This window comes from Salvelinus namaycush, chromosome 8 (assembly GCF_016432855.1).
Source record: "Salvelinus namaycush isolate Seneca chromosome 8, SaNama_1.0, whole genome shotgun sequence".
Classification (NCBI taxonomy): Eukaryota; Metazoa; Chordata; class Actinopteri; order Salmoniformes; family Salmonidae; genus Salvelinus; species Salvelinus namaycush.
In genome coordinates this window covers 65,184,486-65,206,148 of record NC_052314.1, presented here as the reverse complement: position 1 = coordinate 65,206,148, position 21,663 = coordinate 65,184,486, and the positions used below count along the sequence as shown (strand labels likewise).

General features: G+C 43.1%; 2 protein-coding genes across 2 annotated transcripts in view; both read right to left on the bottom strand.

Annotated features, from left to right (window-relative positions):
- Positions 1-649: 649 nt before the first annotated feature.
- On the bottom strand, positions 650-4,262 carry si:dkey-22i16.9 (fibroblast growth factor receptor 3). The gene is made up of 5 exons (XM_038998884.1): positions 4,199-4,262; positions 3,779-3,860; positions 3,295-3,588; positions 2,063-2,383; positions 650-1,704 (listed from the first exon to the last, which is right to left on the bottom strand). Exons 2-5 carry the CDS (start codon positions 3,858-3,860, stop codon positions 1,295-1,297), a joined length of 1,107 nt encoding a protein of 368 aa, XP_038854812.1. The 5' UTR covers positions 4,199-4,262; the 3' UTR covers positions 650-1,294.
- A 6,052-nt stretch (positions 4,263-10,314) lies between these two features.
- Positions 10,315-21,663, bottom strand: part of dlc1 (DLC1 Rho GTPase activating protein) — a 62,533-nt gene continuing 51,184 nt past the window's right edge. Inside the window, exons 9-14 of the mRNA XM_039000315.1 lie at positions 21,004-21,220; positions 20,344-20,458; positions 17,221-17,454; positions 16,137-16,354; positions 14,349-14,522; positions 10,315-12,310 (exon numbers count right to left, since the gene is read on the bottom strand). Of these exons, the coding sequence (XP_038856243.1) occupies positions 12,211-12,310; positions 14,349-14,522; positions 16,137-16,354; positions 17,221-17,454; positions 20,344-20,458; positions 21,004-21,220 (1,058 nt within the window). The 3' untranslated portion in view covers positions 10,315-12,210. The remainder of the gene's footprint in view (positions 12,311-14,348; positions 14,523-16,136; positions 16,355-17,220; positions 17,455-20,343; positions 20,459-21,003; positions 21,221-21,663) is intronic.

Genomic DNA, 21,663 nt, shown 5'->3' with positions numbered 1-21,663 from the left:
CATATACACGAAGAACGCACGAACAGGTACAGACTACACAAACGAACGAACGAAAACACGAAACAGTCCCGTGTGGTGCATACAGACACAGACACAGGAACAATCACCCACAAACAAACAGTGAGAACAGCCTACCTTAATATGGTTCTCAATCAGAGGAAACGTCAAACACCTGCCTCTAATTGAGAACCATATCAGGCAACACATTTAACCCCACATAGAAACACATAACATAGACTACCCACCCAGCTCACATCCTGACCAACTAAACAAAGTTAAACAAAGGAAAATAAGGTCAGGAACGTGACAATAATTCCAAAGAGAGTGAGTCCTCACTGCAGAAACAATAAATAGTGAGGAGATCACGGCAATCTGGTCCATGCAGATGTTTTTGTAAAAAAAAGAATACATTGTTTTGCAGGACATCTAATAATTTGGCCAGATTTGACATATGGACCGGCTCTATTACCTGAACGGAGCCAAATGATCCGGCTCACCGAAAAGACTCAGAATGACAATCACTACAAAAGTTACAGGTGCTTGCGCCAGTTGCTCAAAACAGTTTCGACACAGGTTAACACTTTGTGAACAATAGTATTTCTTACATTTGATAAAATAAAAGTAAATATAGCAAACATTCTTTATAATCATTTAGCAAATGTATATATTTATTACGTATCATGTAATACGTTATAATAATACATTCATCTGTTATCGAGGATCCTTGGGACGTGCCTACCCCACAGAAGTTGAAATGTAAAATAGTTAATGTAAGGATTAAGGTATTGCTTGTGGTTTAAGGTTAGGATTTAGGGTAGGGATCACTGACCCAAAAATAATCACAGTTTACATAAAAAATTAAGGTGTACATCTGCCCTCTTGTGGGGGTATCCCCTGAGATATCAAGCAAGGCCAGATTAGATGTGACATTGATCTTGACCAGTAAACCTTCCTGTTACAATATCAGTAGCACCACCACCAAAGAGATGAATGATTCCTCCTTTATACCCTACCAGCTTCCCTTTCATATAAAAAATCGCTGGCCTTAAAAATGAGTCCACAGGGGAAACAATTTAAGCCACCAGTGAGGCTGGAAGACTAGGCTGGACATCAGCAAAGACTGGGCCATAGACAAAACAAACCCTGTATCATTTGATCCAAGCCAATCAAGCTACAGTCATTGGCTACCGATACATACAGTAAACTATGATAGGAAGACATCCACATCCACTTCAGTGAACATAGAACATTTCATCCAACATTTCACAACAACAAAGACGTTGGCAACCAAAACTCAACTCCCTGTGTTACTCTTCTTCTGCTCTAGCAGTGTCCCACTTTCAGCAACAGGGAGATGGAGCTCCTCCTCTTCCTCTGTGCGTTCATCCATCCCCTCAGGGCACGTGGTCTCATCAAGATGATCATCACAACAACTCTGGATTCTTCGGACTTCTGGCAACGGTTGGCTATCCTGAACTGGAACAGGAAGTTCCTCGATGGAGAGATGTGGTGGTGATGCTACGTTAATCATCGTGCTGTCCTCTGTTCTAGTGACTGTGTAGTCCTCTGTTGGCTGTCTCCTGTTTCTCTTGTGCATCGCCAGTAACCCGAGCACACAAATGATTGACAGAAGTAGAATAGGGATTCCTATCACTGGTACTCTACTCCTTTCACTATCAATCATTGCAGGCTCCAATTGCTTTTCTAGAGAAAGACAGAAAGATAGAAAATAGTAGTGTTAGTGCAGCAAAGATAAGGGATATGACAACAATATTATACTGAAGCAATAAGGCCTGAGGGGGTGTGGTCTTAGGCTGATATACCACGGCTGTCAGCCAATCAGCATTCAGGGCTCGAACCACCCAGTTTATAATCTCAACTAGCGCAGACAACAATACAGAACAGCAAGACTGCCATGACTAAATACTATTCTCTTTAATTATTACGCTAACACTACATCTACTACTATGATAATAATAAGACAAAGAACAATGTCTATACGTTAAAAAGTGAATATTAAATACAATACTTAAGTGAGCAATGCATTCAATAGACATCCCACCTTTGACAGTGAGAGTGACTCCATGTGGATATCCTGGGTCACTATCCCGGTTGAAGAAGCACAGGTAGGTTCCCTGGTCAGACGAGCGTACACCGGTGAAGGTGAGAGAGAGGTCACCCTCTCCGTAACCATCCCTGGTCACTGATGTCCTGTCAATGAATCCAGGGCCATAGGTAGTATTGGTCGGGTCAATCTTCAGCACAGTCTGTCCATCTTTCTCCCACTGGACATACATCTCACCATTGGTCACCTGCTTATTGGTCGAGCCATAGCAGTGAAGTGTGACATTATCTCCGACGTGAGCTGATATTTCTGTCGGGACTGTTAGATGAGGAGGGAGAAGAGGGGTGGGCCTTGAATGCTGTGCCATTATGAAAGCAATTGTGTATGTACAATTTGAATTACATACTGACTTCAGGAAAACAGTGGTCTGGCCAATATTACAATATTGCAACAATTGCAAATGCATAAATGAAGAGTTTCATTCCAAAACGCTATATATCCATTTTCAGAAATGTTGGTCTTTTATTGTAATTACAAATTATGAAAGAGATTGGTATGTTTTTTCATTATCTAATCATGGTATGGGTTTGTTCAATGTATTCGTTTAAAATCTATCACTGGATGGTTTCATTTCAGAGACAAATAACCATGTTTTTTTTTTCAAAACGCTATATAGCCGTCTCTCAGAAAAATAAGTAGTACTACTATGTTTTACAGTCAAATGTAACAAAAAACTGCTGGGGAGTTACCCATAGCAGATACCCATAGACTTTCAGTCATTGTGCTAACGCTAGTTAGCATTGGCTCACGAAACTACCTCTAACTTCCTTCACACTGGACACAGAGACATACAAATGGAATCCACAAGTTCATCTGACTCCGTGGAAATAGATAAAGGGCCTCATTGCCCAAATCCTGAAGTATTCCTTTAAGATACCTAGGTGTAGGTGAGACAATCACATAACACTGTCAAATATACAGGATACGAACATTCCATTCCAGCTAAAAAATAGATATATAGTATTTTGCAAATAAAAACATATGAACAAAACTAAATCTGAGAACAGTAATATTTTACATGAAGGTACCCATAACCAATCATTTCTTATGAAAAAAATGGTGTATATAGCATTTTGGAAGTAAACTCTTCAAATCTATCCCTGAGTAAAGTAGTCATAGTTCTTGTTCCCTTTCAATATGTAACGTTTTGTCATGTCTCTTCAACTTACCCAGAACATCTAGCTTTACATCTGCAACATTCCGATTATCACAGACACACTCATATGAGCCCTTGTCATTGTACACAGCAGAGCTGATTGTGAGAGAGAGGTCTTTGTTGATTTTAACCCTCTTCTCAAAGCGCTTTCCTTCAATTAATTTTCCTTGATCAATCTTGGCAACGACCTGGCCATCCACAATCCTCCAAACGATGCCAATGTCACAGGTTGCATTGCAAGGGAGAGTGACATTGTCCTTCAAATTCACAGTTTTAAGAATGATACCATTACCAATCGAGGGGCATTCTGTGGAAACGGTCGGGAAGCAAAAGAAATACAAGGATTATTAGGTTTACATATTTGTAGCCTAACTAAATCCTCAACATATTTGACATTAGGCTAATACATTGAACACACTCAATGATGTAGATCCAGAGGCCAGTTCACACAAAAAGAACATAGTGTATCTAAAATGATTCATTTAGGACAAACGTACCAAGAAGGCCAACCATCAATGTCAAAACACAGTAGAAGAGTTTCCAACCCATGCTGTGCTTTACTGCCCAAGGATTCAACATCTGTGGAATTGAAAGCATGTTAAGATTGTGGATTATTGTTATGTCTAAAAAACATGTGGATTATTGTTGTGTTATGTCTAAAAGTATTTAGCCATCACTAAAATAGTAGCCTACTTAGAAACTCTCGTTTCTGTTGCAAAACGTTTTGCTTTGGTTTGCTACGGTATGCACTAATGAATACAGCCCTATAAAAAAAACTTTCTTTTTCAAAGGCAATTGCCGTCCATTAAAACAACATTCATTCATTACATACACGTTACAAACTATTTAAGAAACAAGTATCCTATGCCACCCCCGCCCCCAAACAAACAGATTTCCAATAGAATAGAGTTAATTACCAAACTATAGATTTTTCTCCCAGAGCGTTGGATGTCCTGAGAAAAAACTACTTTCGTTTTCTTCTTCTTCATTGGATTTTTTTAAGGTGCATTACCGCCACCAACTGGACTGGAGCGTTAACCAGAGACCGGAAGATCTAAATCCTACTCATTATACAGGTGTCCTCCCTTTCCCTCCTTGTTTCTAGATATTATACAGGTGTCCTCCCTTTCCCTCCCTGTTCCTAGATATTATACAGGTGTCCTCCCTTTCCCTCCCTGTTCCACAACATAATCTTTGGATGCATACAAATAATTAAATACATAAAACATTTATAAAAAATGAATACATTGTCGGATGCATTTGCTGCGATAATAAGGGATAGAGATGATACGATATAGGATTTTTATTTTATAATTTCCTTGTAAAATAAAAATGTATACGCATGAGTCCTCCAAATCAGTTTAATCGTCAATTTGACCGTTATTGATAATAGTGATAATGCAATTATTTATGTTTTGCAAGTATGATTACCTTTTGAATCAGACATCATGTTCTGACTTGAACTTGTTCAGCACATTTTGTTGGATCACACTGGTGTCAGGGTCTTGTAGTTGCTTACAACGACCACTAGATGGTAGTGTAGCCTCATTCCTTAAACCCTTGCTCAGTTAGAAATCAATCTGACCCCAGTGGTGGGAACTCTTATCCGCAGAGGACCTGCTGGGGAACTTTTGATACCGCCAGGCAATCACTCACCTCATTCAACCAATTACAGTCTTGGTGGAAAGCTGTGACTACTTGTGCTGACTGTGTACCTAGACAACCGTGTTTGAGGATTGAATAACCTCTGGGCTATGTGGTTGTCTTTGAATCTGGGACGTGTCTTTCCATGTTGATGATACTGTACGTTGGTCTGACTCTATGCTTAAGGGCCTGAAATAGTCAAACGGTGGTTCAAAGAGAATGAGTCAATGTTGAACTAATGTTTTACTAAGGTTGAATTTCCGTCTCTCTATGACTCAAGTCTCTGCCCACAGAGAAGCCATTCAGATGTCATGTCCAGACAGACTGACTGTAAAACCACCAGTCTGTGTGGCCGCCCAGCAGAGAACTGGCTGGGGGAGAGGGATCAGAGCCAGGTGGGCCACATTTGGGACGTGAAGTCACTGGGAGGTGTGTGTGTGTGTGTGTGTGTGTGTGTGTGTGTGTGTGTGTGTGTGTGTGTGTGTGTGTGTGTGTGTGTGTGTGTGTGTGTGTGTGTGTGTGTGTGTGTGTGTGTGTGTGTGTGTGTGTGTGTGTGTGTGTGTGTGTGTGTGTGTGCATGCTTGTGTGTGTATCTGTGTATGTGCGTTAGAGCCATGGAATGTCTTATAATATTATTATGTCCACTTTAAGACAACCTTCATGCCAGCCATGTTTTTCTTCATGTTGACACATACCATCTCTTCATCACTGATAATTCCTGTTGTCACAACAATAAACGTCTCATGTGCTTGTCATGCATTTGTAATCAGGCCATCTACACAGACAGAGCTATTATGGTTATGTCCCAAATGGCACCTTATTCCCTATGGGCCCTGGTCAAAAGTGGTGCCCTATATAAGGAATAGGGTTCCATTTAAGACGGAACCCATGACTCCCAGGTCCTCTCAACCATGTGGCAGGAACATACTGTATGTTTGATTCCTAACCATCAAGGGAAACCACCCGGTGATCATTTTAACCCTGGGTCAAGGTTAAAGCTTCAGTGAACATGTTAAACCCTGGGTCAAGGTTAAAGCTTCAGTGAACATGTTAAACCCTGGGTCAAGGTTAAAGCTTCAGTGATCATGTTAAACCCTGGGTCAAGGTTAAAGCTTCAGTGAACATGTTAAACCCTGGGTCAAGGTTAAAGCTTCAGTGAACATGTTAAACCCTGGGTCAAGGTTAAAGCTTCAGTGAACATGTTAAACCCTGGGTCAAGGTTAAAGCTTCAGTGAACATGTTAAACCCTGGGTCAAGGTTAAAGCTTCAGTGAACATGTTAAACCCTGGGTCAAGGTTAAATCTTCAGTGAACATGTTAAACCCTGGGTCAAGGTTAAAGCTTCAGTGAACATGTTAAACCCTGGGTCAAGGTTAAATCTTCAGTGATCATGTTAAACCCATGGTCAAGGTTAAAGCTTCAGTGAACATGTTAAACCCTGGGTCAAGGTTAAAGCTTCAGTGAACATGTTAAACCCTGGGTCAAGGTTAAATCTTCAGTAAACATGTTAAACCCTGGGTCAAGGTTAAAGCTTCAGTGAACATGTTAAACCCCGGGTCAAGGTTAAATCTTCAGTGAACATGTTAAACCCTGGGTCAAGGTTAAAGCTTCAGTGAACATGTTAAACCCCGGGTCAAGGTTAAATCTTCAGTGAACATGTTAAATCCCGGGTCAAGGTTAAATCTTCAGTGAACATGTTAAACCCTGGGTCAAGGCAGTGGTGTGTTTTCATGGCTGCCAAGGGAAGCACCAAAAATTGACCAAGAAAAAAAACATTATATCATTTATCCTTCGTCTCTGTGTTTCATCATTTTCCTTTGATTCACAAGAGGCTGAACGTATCTTCAGAGTGGCACAGCGGTCTAAGGCACTGCATCGCAGTGCTGGAGGTGTCACTACAGACACTGGTTCGATTCCAGGCATTTTCACAACTGGCTGTGATTGGGAGTCCCATAGGGCGGCACACAATTGGCCCAGCGAAGTCTGGGTTAGGGTTTGGCCGGGGTAGGCCGTCATTGTAAATAAGAATTTGTTCTTAACTGACTTGCCTAGTTAAATAAAGGTTAAAAAAAAAAAAAAAAAAAATCTCACAGGAGAATCCATCTGAGCAAGCAAAACAGCTGTTCACTATCTGATGCTGTCTCTCATAAAGAGTATGAGATTGCTGCCACCTGTAGCCCTGAAGGCAAGGGAAGCCAGCAAGCATTTGGCCTCCCTTGATAAAAAAGTATAAAATAATAGCGAATCAGCGTTGAGCTCAACTGAGCTCAGCTGTGAATGGTCCTGGTGCACCAAAAAAAGTGCAAAGGAAAGCCAGTTTGGATTTGGCTTTACTCCTATCACATCACAATACGTCATTGACAGAAACAATTTGAATGGTTGCTCCTCGTAGGGTTGTTGTCCTCCGGTGGCTTGCTAGCTAGCTAAAATGGTCCCTTTCCTAAATTAGCCATGGACGGAGATGGGGATTTGGACTTGTGGTTTTACTTAATTCTCCTTAATGGCCAATGATTATATTGGCGATTCTGATAACTAATATACTAACTCATCAACTCTGACGATGTAGCTCGTAGTTGTTCTTTGTAGCATGGCCATCTAGGGATTTGGTTGCTGTTGGCCAATCAGGAGAGACATCTGTAACTGCAATGACTGGGCCACGTTCAGTTGCCAAACGTTGTCGAACGTTGCAGATAGAAATTCCATTAATAGAGCCAAAGTGTTTCCTAGGGCGACATGTCAGAGAGGCGTGTTTGTTATACATTAATTGTTTCTATCTGAACCTACCAAAACGTTTTGTCTGACTGAACGCGCCCCTGGAGAGAGGCAACCTGTTCAGGATGGTTCAACAGTACAGAACAATCAGATATAAATTGTGTTGAAAAGATACGACTGGGTGACATGTAGAATATGCAATCATTTCTGAACATTTTATCTCACTGAACACACCTCAGCAGGGTTGGGGTCAATTCTGAAAATAAACCAAATTATAATTCCACATTTTGCTCACTGACGAGCATTAAAGAGAATTAGAATTTCAGCGTACTCCCAGAATTACCTGGAATTATAATGGAAAGGACTCCAACCCTGCATCTCAGGTTTCACAACACGGCATAATGTTACAACAAGAGGAATTCTGGTGTTGCTGTATTACCATGTCTCTCCCACACACCTTTACTCTGTCATCCTCTCCTCTCTCTCCCTCTCTCCACCCGTTTATCAATTTGGGAACCCTCCTCCACACCATTCTCAAAGGATTTGTCTGGAACATGTCCCTGGTGCTGACTCTAGGTCAGCTCTTACCGGGGCGGGCTCAGAGATGTTTGGTTTCCAAGAAGAGACACACACATACTTGGACGCATAGATACACGCACACACACGTAGATGCATGCATGCACACCTAGATAGATGCACAAATTCACACACAAACACACACTCACATACTGTAGATACCAATGCATGCACGCACGCACGCACCCATGTACACACACACACACACACACACACACACACACACACACACACACACACACACACACACACACACACACACACACGGTAACACGTGTGTGAGCTGGAAGCTCTATTTTATCTCTGGTTTCACAGAAACCCTTCAGAAGAGAATGTGGAAAGCTCTTGTTGTCCACGTGACGGAGGGTTGTTGTTGAGAAGGAATGAATGTGCCGCCGTGTGCTGTATAATATCTGCACATTATCTAGATTTAGAGTACAGCGTATGTGGGTGTTCACGCAAGTTTGTACATGTCACTTCTGTTCTTGCACTGTATGTGTGGCTAATCCCTGTGTGTACAGTACACGTGTGTGCTCCTGTGAAGGCATAGTGTGTGGCTAATCCCTGTGTGTACAGTACACGTGTGTGCTCCTGTGAAGGCATAGTGTGTGGCTAATCCCTGTGTGTACAGTACACGTGTGTGCTCCTGTAAAGGCATAGTGTGTGGCTAATCCCTGTGTGTACAGTACACGTGTGTGCTCCTGTGAAGGCATAGTGTGTGGCTAATCCCTGTGTGTACAGTACACGTGTGTGCTCCTGTGAAGGCATAGTGTGTGGCTAATCCCTGTGTGTACAGTACACGTGTGTGCTCCTGTGAAGGCATAGTGTGTGGCACGATCCCAAATGGCATCCTATTCCCTATTTAGTGCGCTACTTTTGACCAGGGCCCATAGGGTTGCCATAAGGGATGCACCCTATGTGTATGTAACATTTCTTCCACTCCTGTTGCCTTATTAATACAATAATAATAAATGAATACACTTTTCTTTTACACTGCATTGATCCAACACATCAAATGCCTGTGTGCACCAAATGTGTGTAGAATCAATATGTTCATACAGCATTTGAGGATGTGCGTGTGTCTCTGAGAATGTGTACATCAAACACATACAGTAAGTGTGTGTGTGTGTGTGTGAGCAGCCCAGTGAGAGCCCAGTGTGTGTGTGTGTGTGTGTGTGTGTGTGTGTGTGTGTGTGTGTGTGTGTGTGTGTGTGTGTGTGTGTGTGTGTGTGTGTGTGTGTGTGTGTGTGTGTGTGTGTGTGGTGGGAAAAAGCGCCAACCCCACCCGCCTCAAGCCCACAGATGGCCCCTGCTGGCTTGAACGGCATGTGAGAGGAACGCTAGGGGGGTCCGAGCCCCCCCTCGACCCTGTGACAGTCCACCCACTCCAGCTGTGGCCACAACAGACCCTTTGTCCACCCCTGCCATATGAACCAGTTATGTAAGACAGGCTGTGAGTGAGATCACCATCTATGTACCAAGCAAGCCACCGCCTGCTGCCTGTCCACCTCTCTCCGGACCTCTCTCACTCTCTCTCTTGCTCTCCCTCTCTCTATTGTACATGTTGTTTGTGAGGAGAGAGTGAGAGAGGGAGCAAGAGAGGCAGGGAGAGAGAGAAAGCGAGAGAAGCAGGGAGATAGAGAGAGCGAGGGAGCAAGAGAGAGAGGAAGGGAGCGAAAGAGAGGGAGCGAGAGAGAGAGTGAGAGAGAAGAAGGAGCGAGAGAGAGAGTGAGAGAGAAGAAGAAGGGAGAGAGAGAGGTAATCCAGGGGCAGGGTACAGTATGACCCTAGGCTAAGCTCTCTGAGAAAGAATTTAGAGACAAACTATCAGAGCCATGATAAGGTATTTCAGAGTTACTACAAAACCAATGTTTGGGTAATGGTGTATTGCTTATGGCACTCCTTTGGCCCGAAAAACCTTAAAGGGGCACTTCACCACTATTACAGTCCTAATACTGTAGCCACTTTGGGGGGCAGCCTACATGAGACCATTGTAAAGTGCATTATCATTTTAAATGACACCAGAAACCAGGTCAACAACTCCAATCCACCTGAACACTCAACATTTCAAAACAGCAGCCAATGACCCCACTAAGACAACACCCTTTGTTGAATACATTTAATAGTGCACGTGACTGTGATTAATCTGTACAGAAATAATATTAATAATACAAAATATAAAACACATTTCTAATTTCTGTAACTTAAGCGTAACATTTACAATAAAATAAACATGGTACAAAAAAACATATCTGAGGTATAAATATATTGAGGCTTTAAATTAACTGTCATTGTCATGCGTTACTCATATTTGACGGCAAACAAATAATGTACACACACGTTTAACAATACAACACAACGCTTAGCAAATTAGTCATACACTGAACAGAGAACGTATAGGTTTTAACATGGGGCCCAAATCCGGCCCGGATGAAGGTGTACTTGGTTACTATTAGTCTTATACTTCATTTAAGGTAACACAGACAGACAGACAGACGCACATACAGATAATTTTTCCTTCTTTAAACCAGACAAACATTCTCTGCACTTTCTCCTCCTCCATTTACAGTAAAACCTGTAAAATTCCACACCTTTATAAAAGGACCATCTCTTTTCTTTGTTTTCTATTCATTTCTTCTCTTCTTTTCTGTTTTTCTTTCGCCCCGGGTTTTTTGTTGTTGTGAAGCAGAAGACTATCTTGACTGCTCTTGTGTACATCGTACTACAAAAGTAATAACCGGAATTGTTCCTTTCATCGATGTTTAGCCTACAAATGGCGCCCATTTTGGAATCCTAGCCCTGTTGATTGTTGTGTATTCTCGGTGCTCTTTTAAGCAGTGGAATCAATCAAAATGCTCTGTGACTGTCTGCTTTCTTTAAGCTTGGTCCATCAGAATCTAAGTCTCCATTTTAGTTTTTGGGGCGAATTTAACCCTCTCAACCAATTGGTGTTCCAGCCACCATTTTGCGTCTGTTCCATCCTTTAAACCCACTCTATACTAGCTTTCCCTAATGTCACTTAACCAAATATCAACTCACCATACCCCACTTATCAATACAAACTCAGATATTGCATATTTTCAATACATTCACACAACTGTTAGCCCATATTATCCATCCGTCCATCCTCCATCCGTCGAATAATACAGTATCTTCCTGAAAACAATGTTGTGGACATTGCCTCTGCTGTAACAGGATAAAAACACTTGTGCACGAGTACACACACACACACACACACACACACACACACACACACACACACACACACACACACACACACACACACACACACACACACACACACACACACACACACACACACACACACACACACACAGAGGAAACAGGAAAAAGCAACATGAACAGATGCAGGATATAGTATATACACACTATATTGCAGCTGGGAGCCAGTGCATGAAATATGTCTAATTAATCAACCATTCATCACACACACACGCACACGCACACACTAACCACTCTTCTCAGAAGCTCCCCCTCCCCTATAGATTCTCTTTTTACTAATCCGTGACATCACATCCTGTGACGGTGATGCCACATCCTCTCTGTAAAGGTATTACGCTTGTTGGATGAGTGACACCATACTTCCATTTCAGACACATTTACTTTGGTCGTGCCGCCCGCAACGCACCACCTGGCACAAGAACCATAACACAACTCTGAAAGAACTTTGAGGGTCCACGTCCGTTCCAGTCCTTGCATGACCCCTCGGAGGCAGTAACACCACCTGGTCGTTGATGACAGTCTACGGATGACGAAAAAGTCTGTTCAAAGTCTCTCTGTCCAGGACACAATGGTATGTCTGTCAACAGCCTGAATCAAATGAGTCAATGGGTTGTCCTCCCCAGTCAACCCCAACCAGCATCAGGGCTGTAGCGAATTAGGGGGTGAGGTGGGGGTGGATAGAGAGTCTTTCGGGTTCCACGGTGTCGCCCCTTCTTGTGACTTTGGTCTCCAAGTCAAGTGGAGCTGCCTGGCCCTCACTTATCCATCTGGCTGGTGAAGGACTGGCGTATCCGCACCACCTCACTGGCACACAGGTGTCCATACAGTTTATTGTACCACTCTGGGAACCGACCCCTGGAAACAGAGAGACAGAGAGGAGACACCTTTTAGTATCAGACCAGGCTCATAGAGTTACTTTGATGTAGAGAGGAGATGTTTTAGCATCAGACCAGAGTTACTTTGATTTAGAGAGGAGATGTTTTAGCATCAGACCAGAGTTACTTTGATTTAGAGAGGAGATGTTTTAGCATCAGACCAGAGTTACTTTGATTTAGAGAGGAGATGTTTTAGCATCAGACCAGAGTTACTTTGATTTAGAGAGGAGATGTTTTAGCATCAGACCAGAGTTACTTTGATTTAGAGAGGAGATGTTTTAGCATCAGACCAGAGTTACTTTGATTTAGAGAGGAGATGTTTTAGCATCAGACCAGAGTTACTTTGATGTAGAGAGGAGATGTTTAAGCATCAGACCAGAGTTACTTTGATTTAGAGAGGAGATGTTTTAGCATCAGACCAGAGTTACTTTGATTTAGAGAGGAGATGTTTAAGCATCAGACCAGAGTTACTTTGATTTAGAGAGGAGATGTTTTAGCATCAGACCAGAGTTACTTTGATTTAGAGAGGAGATGTTTTAGCATCAGACCAGAGTTACTTTGATTTAGAGAGGAGATGTTCTAGCATCAGACCAGAGTTACTTTGATTTAGAGAGGAGATGTTCTAGCATCAGACCAGAGTTACTTTGATTTAGAGAGGAGATGTTTAAGCATCAGACCAGAGTTACTTTGATTTAGAGAGGAGATGTTTTAGCATCAGACCAGAGTTACTTTGATTTAGAGAGGAGATGTTTTAGCATCAGACCAGAGTTACTTTGATGTAGAGAGGAGATGTTTAAGCATCAGACCAGAGTTACTTTGATTTAGAGAGGAGATGTTTTAGCATCAGACCAGAGTTACTTTGATTTAGAGAGGAGATGTTTAAGCATCAGACCAGAGTTACTTTGATTTAGAGAGGAGATGTTTTAGCATCAGACCAGAGTTACTTTGATGTAGAGAGGAGATGTTTAAGCATCAGACCAGAGTTACTTTGATTTAGAGAGGAGATGTTCTAGCATCAGACCAGAGTTACTTTGATTTAGAGAGGAGATGTTTAAGCATCAGACCAGAGTTACTTTGATTTAGAGAGGAGATGTTTTAGCATCAGACCAGAGTTACTTTGATTTAGAGAGGAGATGTTTTAGCATCAGACCAGAGTTACTTTGATTTAGAGAGGAGATGTTCTAGCATCAGACCAGAGTTACTTTGATTTAGAGAGGAGATGTTCTAGCATCAGACCAGAGTTACTTTGATTTAGAGAGGAGATGTTTAAGCATCAGACCAGAGTTACTTTGATTTAGAGAGGAGATGTTTTAGCATCAGACCAGAGTTACTTTGATTTAGAGAGGAGATGTTTTAGCATCAGACCAGAGTTACTTTGATTTAGAGAGGAGATGTTTTAGCATCAGACCAGAGTTACTTTGATTTAGAGAGGAGATGTTTAAGCATCAGACCAGAGTTACTTTGATTTAGAGAGGAGATGTTTTAGCATCAGACCAGAGTTACTTTGATTTAGAGAGGAGATGTTTTAGCATCAGACCAGAGTTACTTTGATTTAGAGAGGAGATGTTTAAGCATCAGACCAGAGTTACATTGATTTAGAGAGGAGATGTTTTAGCATCAGACCAGAGTTACTTTGATTTAAAGCTCTCCTCTAGTTCCCTTAAACATTTGAGTTCAGAGTTGAGCATGTCTAGCCTTTATTCTACTGGTTCTATTTTACTGTTTCTGGTCTACTGTTTCTATCCTACTGTTTCTATCCTACTGTTTCTATTCTACTGTTTCTATTCTACTGTTTCTATCCTACTGTTTCTATTCTACTGTTTCTATTCTACTGTTTCTATTCTACTGTTTCTATCCTACTGTTTCTATCCTACTGTTTCTATTCTACTGTTTCTATCCTACTGTTTCTATCCTACTGTTTCTATCCTACTGTTTATATCCTACTGTTTATATTCTACTGTTTATATTCTACTGTTTCTATCCTACTGTTTCTACTGCTTCCGTTCCAGCTGACTCACCTGCAGTCGACCCTGGAGATGTGTGTGAGGCGGGACTTGTTGCTGCTGCATGGCTCGATGAAGTAGCGTGAGGTGAGCACATTGGCCCGCACGCCCAGTAACGCTGCTCCGTCATGGTCCACTGAGGTACACACCAACGCACACGCTCCCTTAGGTAGGTCTGTCACCCACGTCCTGAAGCAGAGAGAAGACATTTTGACTTGTTTTATACCATTGAGGAAGAGACAGAGAGAGAGATGTTTTATACCATTGAGGAAGAGAGACAGAGAGAGAGTTGTTTTATACCATTGAGGAAGAGAGACAGAGAGAGAGAGATGTTTTATATCATTGAGGAAGAGAGACAGAGAGAGTTGTTTTATATCATTGAGGAAGAGAGAGAGAGAGTTGTTTTATATCATTGAGGAAGAGAGACAGAGAGAGAGATGTTTTATACCATTGAGGAAGAGAGACAGAGAGATATATGTTTTATACCATTGAGGAAGAGAGACAGAGAGAGAGAGATGTTTTATATCATTGAGGAAGAGAGACAGAGAGAGTTGTTTTATATCATTGAGGAAGAGAGAGAGAGAGTTGTTTTATATCATTGAGGAAGAGAGACAGAGAGAGAGATGTTTTATACCATTGAGGAAGAGAGACAGAGAGAGAGAGATGTTTTATATCATTGAGGAAGAGAGACAGAGAGAGAGATGTTTTATACCATTGAGGAAGAGAGACAGAGAGATATATGTTTTATACCATTGAGGAAGAGAGACAGAGAGAGAGAGATGTTTTATATCATTGAGGAAGAGAGACAGAGAGAGTTGTTTTATATCATTGAGGAAGAGACAGAGAGAGTTGTTTTATATCATTGAGGAAGAGAGAGAGAGAGAGAGAGTTGTTTTATACCATTGAGGAAGAGAGACAGAGAGAGTTGTTTTATACCATTGAGGAAGAGAGACAGAGAGAGAGATGTTTTATACCATTGAGGAAGAGAGACAGAGAGAGAGATGTTTTATACCATTGAGGAAGAGAGACAGAGAGAGTTGTTTTATACCATTGAGGAAGAGAGACAGAGAGAGAGAGATGTTTTATATCATTGAGGAAGAGAGACAGAGAGAGAGAGATGTTTTATACCATTGAGGAAGACAGACAGAGAGATAGATGTTTTATACCATTGAGGAAGAGAGACAGAGAGAGAGTTGTTTTATATCATTGAGGAAGAGAGACAGAGAGAGAGTTGTTTTATGCCATTGAGGAAGAGAGACAGAGAGAGTTGTTTTATACCATTGAGGAAGAGAGACAGAGAGAGAGATGTTTTATGCCATTGAGGAAGAGAGACAGAGAGAGTTGTTTTATACCATTGAGGAAGAGAGACAGAGAGATAGATGTTTTATATCATTGAGGAAGAGAGACAGAGAGAGAGTTGTTTTATATCATTGAGGAAGAGAGACAGAAAGAGAGATGTTTTATATCATTGAGGAAGAGAATAATGAAAGAAGGAAATAAATAATGGATGAATGAGACAAACAACACAAGATGGGGATATACAAGGCGTGGGAACGTAGGTACAGTCTCCAGGAAAAAAGTGCTATCTAGAACCGAAAAGGGTTTTTACACTGTCCCTATAGGAGAACCCTTTGAATAAATATTGTTGGTTCAAGGTAGAACAATTTTGGTTCCAAGTAGAACCGTTTTGGGTTCCATGTAGAACCCTTTCCAAAAAGGGTTTTACTCTGAACCAAAAAGGGTTCTCCTATGGGGCCAGCTGAAGAACCCTTCTGGAGTGTAGGGAGATGGTTAATGTTCTACCTGAGCACGAGGTGGTCTCTGGTGGGGTGGGGGGCCATGGTGTTCCTGGTGTACTGGTACACCTCTGTGCGATCGCCTAGCGTCTCCACCACACGGCTCTCCATCAGGTCCTCGTCCCAGCGGCCCTGCTCCCGGAGGACCCGCGTCAACACCTCCTCAGGACCCGCAGGCACCTCCACGGACGCCTTCCACAGGCGCAGCGGCGAGCCGTCGTGGACCTAAGAGTCGGAAAACAAAAGAGATCATCTTTTAATACTTTTGTAAAAACATATCTGTATATTTTATTGACGAGTTTAAGGGCAACAATGTTTTTTGGGGAAACGGCATGGATGCTAATGCTAACGGTAACTGTAATGATGCAATGTTGAAACTAGCGCTACGCAGGCTCTGGGAAAGAAGGCCCAGGTCTTGCACCATGATTGGGAACATAACTGTAAGGGCAGTGTTGTAATCACAACAACCCAAAGCCTCTCTCCTTATCTGTTACACTAGTCAGCTGCCTTCCTTCAAGAGGCCTTGTGACTGGAAGATTATTGGCAAAGAGATAACGACTGGACAGTGTTGGCTTGGGAGCAGTGTGTGTGTGTGTGTGTGTGTGTGTGTGTGTGCATTGAGGGAGCCCCTTGACAAGCTGATGTCACCCTGGGGCCAGTCTAGGGGGGGGGGGGGGGGGGGCTAGTTTCACACTGACCTGTTTCTACACAGGAAATACTAACTGGTGCTTTTCCATTACACAACGAGAGAGAGAGAGAGAGAGAGAGAGAGAGAGAGAGAGAGAGAGAGAGAGAGAGAGAGAGAGAGAGAGCGAGAGAGAGAGAGAGCAAGAGACAGAGACAGAGACAGAGAGAGAGAGAGAGAGAGAGAGAGAGAGAGAGGGAGACAGAGACGTGGAATACACTAGGCTTTATGCCAGCCTTTTCTAAACAACAAACACAAGTAATGTATGTAGTCCTTCATACTAATTGAACTTCTATATAAGGACAATAAAGTGAACATGAACTCAGAATTTAAAAGACTAGATCCAGCCTCCATAGAATAGAATAAAAGAGAATAAAATTGATACTCTCTATCCCTCTGTCCATACCTTCTTGTACGCCAGTTCGGCGAGTTCAGGCGTGGAGCAGCTGTCGTAACCTTTGAACTTGTCCTTGGCCTCTTTGAGGAGGGCGTCCAGGCTGTCCTGGAGGTAGGTCCTGCATCCCATGGGGCCGCCAGCACCGCCGTCACCCCCAGAGGAACCCCCTAGCTCCTCCAGCTTCAGGGGGATCAGGGCCTGCTCCTGGTACGAGTTTCTGCAGCGACTCATCTCTTCTGGGATCTAAGGGGGAGAGGAGGGAATAGTTTGTTAGTTTATCATACAATTACAATGAGTATACAATTATACAATGACATAAAATGAATGGGAGGAGAGAGGGCCGTCAGGACTGTTTCAGACACTAAAGATGAACACTAATACCAGCGTGTTGAGGTACAAAGGTGTGTGAGATACCAGTGTTCTAGATCCAACTTGTTTGTGGTCATGATGAATGTACATGTACAGCATTGAACATTAATACACTGATGGTCCGATGGACAACAGACCTACAGATAAACAAAGGAATTCTAAAATAACCACCAAATCATGATCAGACAATCAGATCTGTCATAAACAAGGATACGTCATCCAATCCCTTATCAACCTGTCCTTTACCTGCCAACCCCATCCTGAGTTTAATCACCCCGTATTAAGGATGGGAAACTCCACAAGAAATCAGTGTGAGACAAAGATAAAGGAGTCCTGCTGTGGAAGCTTAGAGCATCCTGTTTTTCTAATTTCACTTCCAGTCTCTCTCTCTCTCTCTCTACATCTCTCTCTCTCTCTCTCTCTCTCTCTCTCTCTCTACATCTCTCTCTCTCTCTCTCTCTCTCTACATCTCTCTCTCTCTCTCTCTCTACATCTCTCTCTCTCTCTACATCTCTCTCTCTCTCTCTACATCTCTCTCTCTACCTACATCTCTCTCTCTCTCTCTACATCTCTCTCTCTCTCTCTACATCTCTCTCTCTCTCTCTACATCTCTCTCTCTCTCTCTACATCTCTCTCTCTCTCTCTCTCTCTCTCTCTCTCTCTCTCTCTCTCTCTCTCTCTCTCTCTCTCTCTCTCTCTCTCTCGCTCTACTTCTCTCTCTCTCTCTACTTCTCTCTCTCTCTTTCCTGCTAACTTAAAGATGAGAAGAGTTATCAGTTAGAAATCCACTGAATTGTTGTATCAGTCATCAGCTCACCCAGACCACTCACAGACTAATATTAAATTACAAGAAAATAACTGACGTGGGTGTGTGTGTGTGTGTGTGTGTGTATGTGGGGGGGGGGGGGGTTAATGCTATTTACTGGTCATGTTCAACGCTAATTGCTAGCATCCGCCAGAGGAGCTTTATGAATGAATCTAATACGCTTTTTCTTCTCTATTAGTGAAGATAAATGTATTCCAGAATCCAGATCAGTGTAATATAATGTTAGGCAGTGTGTAACCCCTCATGTCACAACAGCTTTTTGAGCCGATTGATTCGGCCGGACTGGTACCGAAATTGTAGTCCACCTGCCGACATTCATTATTTCTCTCTTAATGAATCAAGTGCTTCCTGCCTTTGGACATTGAGCCCCCTGATTAGCCGAGATCGGTCAAGGGGATTGTGGGTTTTGCGGTGCTACACAGTACGGCTTACTGTATTCCTCCCCCTTACTTAACTACAATACCGAACATTCCATAGGGCTCAGCCAGTGTGCGACGGGTAAACAGAAGCATGGAGATAGGTCAATGGGATTGTGGGTTACGTGGCGCTACAAAACAGCTTACTGTATTCCATCAACCAGACTATTAGTCTTATGTAACTACAGTACCCAACATTCCATAGGGCTCAGCGAGTGCGACGGGTAAACACAAACGTGGTGTAAGACCCAGTCAGGTAAGACGTGGTGCGGAGAGGGCTTGGTTACTTGGCTAAGACCCAGTCAGGTAAGACGTGGGGCGGAGAGGGCTTGGTTACTTGGCTAAGACCCAGTCAGGTAAGACGTGGTGCAGAGAGGGCTTGGTTACTTGGCTAAGACCCAGTCAGGTAAGACGTGGTGCGGAGAGGGCTTGGTTACTTGGCTAAGACCCAGTCAGGTAAGACGTGGGGCGGAGAGGGCTTGGTTACTTGGCTAAGACGATTTGTTTTTAATGTAACGATAACAATGCTCCAAAAACACACACAGGAAAAACAACCTCGGATCCGGACCAGAGGGACTTCCGGAACTGAGATGAACATGTTTAACGAGAGCAACGTTGTACCAACACCAATCCAACACTCTGACTTTAGCGTAGGTCGTCAGAGCACAGTAGTGTTCATGTGCTGTGTGCATATAGCTGAACAGAATGGGAGGTTCACGTCAGAGACTGTAGTGTTCATGTGCTGTGTGCATATAGCTGAACAGAATGGGAGGTTCTCGTCAGAGCACAGTAGTGTTCATGTGCTGTGTGCATATAGCTGAACAGAATGGGAGGTTCGCCTCAGAGACTGTAGTGTTCATGTGCTGTGTGCATATAGCTGAATAGAATGGGAGGTTCTCATCAGAGCACCGTAGTGTTCATGTGCTGTGTGCATATAGCTGAACAGAATGGGAGGTTCTCGTCAGAGACTGTAGTGTTCATGTGCTGTGTGCATATAGCTGAACAGAATGGGAGGTTCACCTCAGAGACTGTAGTGTTCATGTGCTGTGTGCATATAGCTGAACAGAATGGGAGGTTCTCGTCAGAGACTGTAGAACGGTAGGGAGGTGATCTGAGGTTGTATTTAGGTTCTACTCAGACAATGTAGAAAGAGAGGTGAGGTTCTAGTCAGGTTCTAGTCAGACAATGTAGACAGAGGTGAGGTTCTAGTCAGGTTCTAGTCAGACAATGTAGAAAGAGAGGTGAGGTTCTAGTCTGGTTCTAGTCAGACAATGTAGAAAGAGAGGTGAGGTTCTAGTCAGGTTCTAGTCAGACAATGTAGAAAGAGAGGTGAGGTTCTAGTCAGGTTCCAGTCAGACAATGTAGAAAGAGAGGTGAGGTTCTAGTCAGGTTCTAGTCAGACAATGTAGAAAGAGAGGTGAGGTTCTAGTCTGGTTTTAGTCAGACAAGGTAGAAAGAGAGGGGAGGCGAAAGTTGAGGTTCAACTAAGTTTCTGGTGAGGTTCTAGGTTCAGACACGTACCCTGAAGAGCTTCCTGCACTCCTGGATCATGTGTGCCAGGCCGGTGGTGGCGGCCAGGTTCTCGTTGAGGTCCCTCTGGTCGGGTTTCCCCAGCGGCTGCTTCCTGTTCATCCCCCTATCACAACACACCAGGAAGACAAACACACAGGACAGTTAGTCATGTCCACTTAGGACAGTTAGTCATGTCCACTAGTGAGACAGAAAGAGGGGAGGAAAGGAGAGGAAAGAGAGAATACAGAGGAGAATAAGACAATCTGTCATAAGGTTTGATGTAACCCCCTATACAGACTCTCTTTCCCTCAGTTCTCTCTCTCTCCCTCTCTTCCTCCCCCCCTCTCCTTCCCCTACATACAGTAACATCCTGCTCTATAGCTAGAGTTTGTCAGCCTCTCCTCTCATGTTGGTGTGAGCCTGGGCAGCGTATTACAATACATGGTCATATATACTGAGTCAAGACAAAAAAAGGAGATAGGGTTGGTCACACACACACACACACACACACACACACACACACACACACACACACACACACACACACACACACACACACACACACACACACACACACACACACACACACACACACACACACACACACACACACACACACACACACACACACCCTCTCCTAGTTCCCCACAACACTCCACCCCTGCCCACCGTGGCGAGGAGCTCTCCTTGCGTCTCAGCGTGTTAAGGTGGAAGAGCGAAGGCGCCAGGCAGACGGCCAGGTTGGCGCAGGTCATCTGGTTCTCTGCCACGGCGGCGGTGACGTCACTCAGCAGGCACAGGAGGGTCTGCAGCGCCTCGCGGCTCTCGTCTGGCAGCAGCAGCACGGCCGCTCGCGTAGCCTGAAGACGCAGCTCCTTGGGCATGTCTGAGGGAATCACATTCACTTCAACTCAACTTCAATTTGGTTCTGTTCTGTTCAGTTCAGTTTGGTTCATTTCAGTTTGGATCAGTTCAATTAAGTTCAATTAAATGAAGTTCAATTCAATTCAGCTTACTTTGTTGAATTTTGACAAGATGGAAAATGGTCTCTGACATGTGGCTCTGGCTCACATACAATGTATAGGGTTTATCATGAATTTCAGACAGCTGGTTGCCAGCTAGTTAATGTATTTCTGCATTTCCTATTACAGTGCTGTATGATGACAATACTGTACCAGTAAATGCTATTTTGTCTTAATGAATTAATAAACTTGATTGATGGATTCCCAGAGGGCATTTGACATTGTTTTACTGTAATTACATTGTACTCATGCCAGCAGACTGTCAATGACATTGATTTATATTCAATAATTAACTTTAACTAGCTGT

Excerpts from the sequence above, each read along its gene's own strand:
- si:dkey-22i16.9 (XM_038998884.1), bottom strand. The coding sequence starts at position 3,860 with ATGTTGAATCCTTGGGCAGTAAAGCACAGCATGGGTTGGAAACTCTTC. Across the intron at positions 3,589-3,778 it reads ATTGATGGTTGGCCTTCTTG|AATGCCCCTCGATTGGTAAT; the intron begins GTACGTTTGTCC and ends CCGTTTCCACAG. Across the intron at positions 2,384-3,294 it reads TGTAAAGCTAGATGTTCTGG|TCCCGACAGAAATATCAGCT; the intron begins GTAAGTTGAAGA and ends CTCATCTAACAG.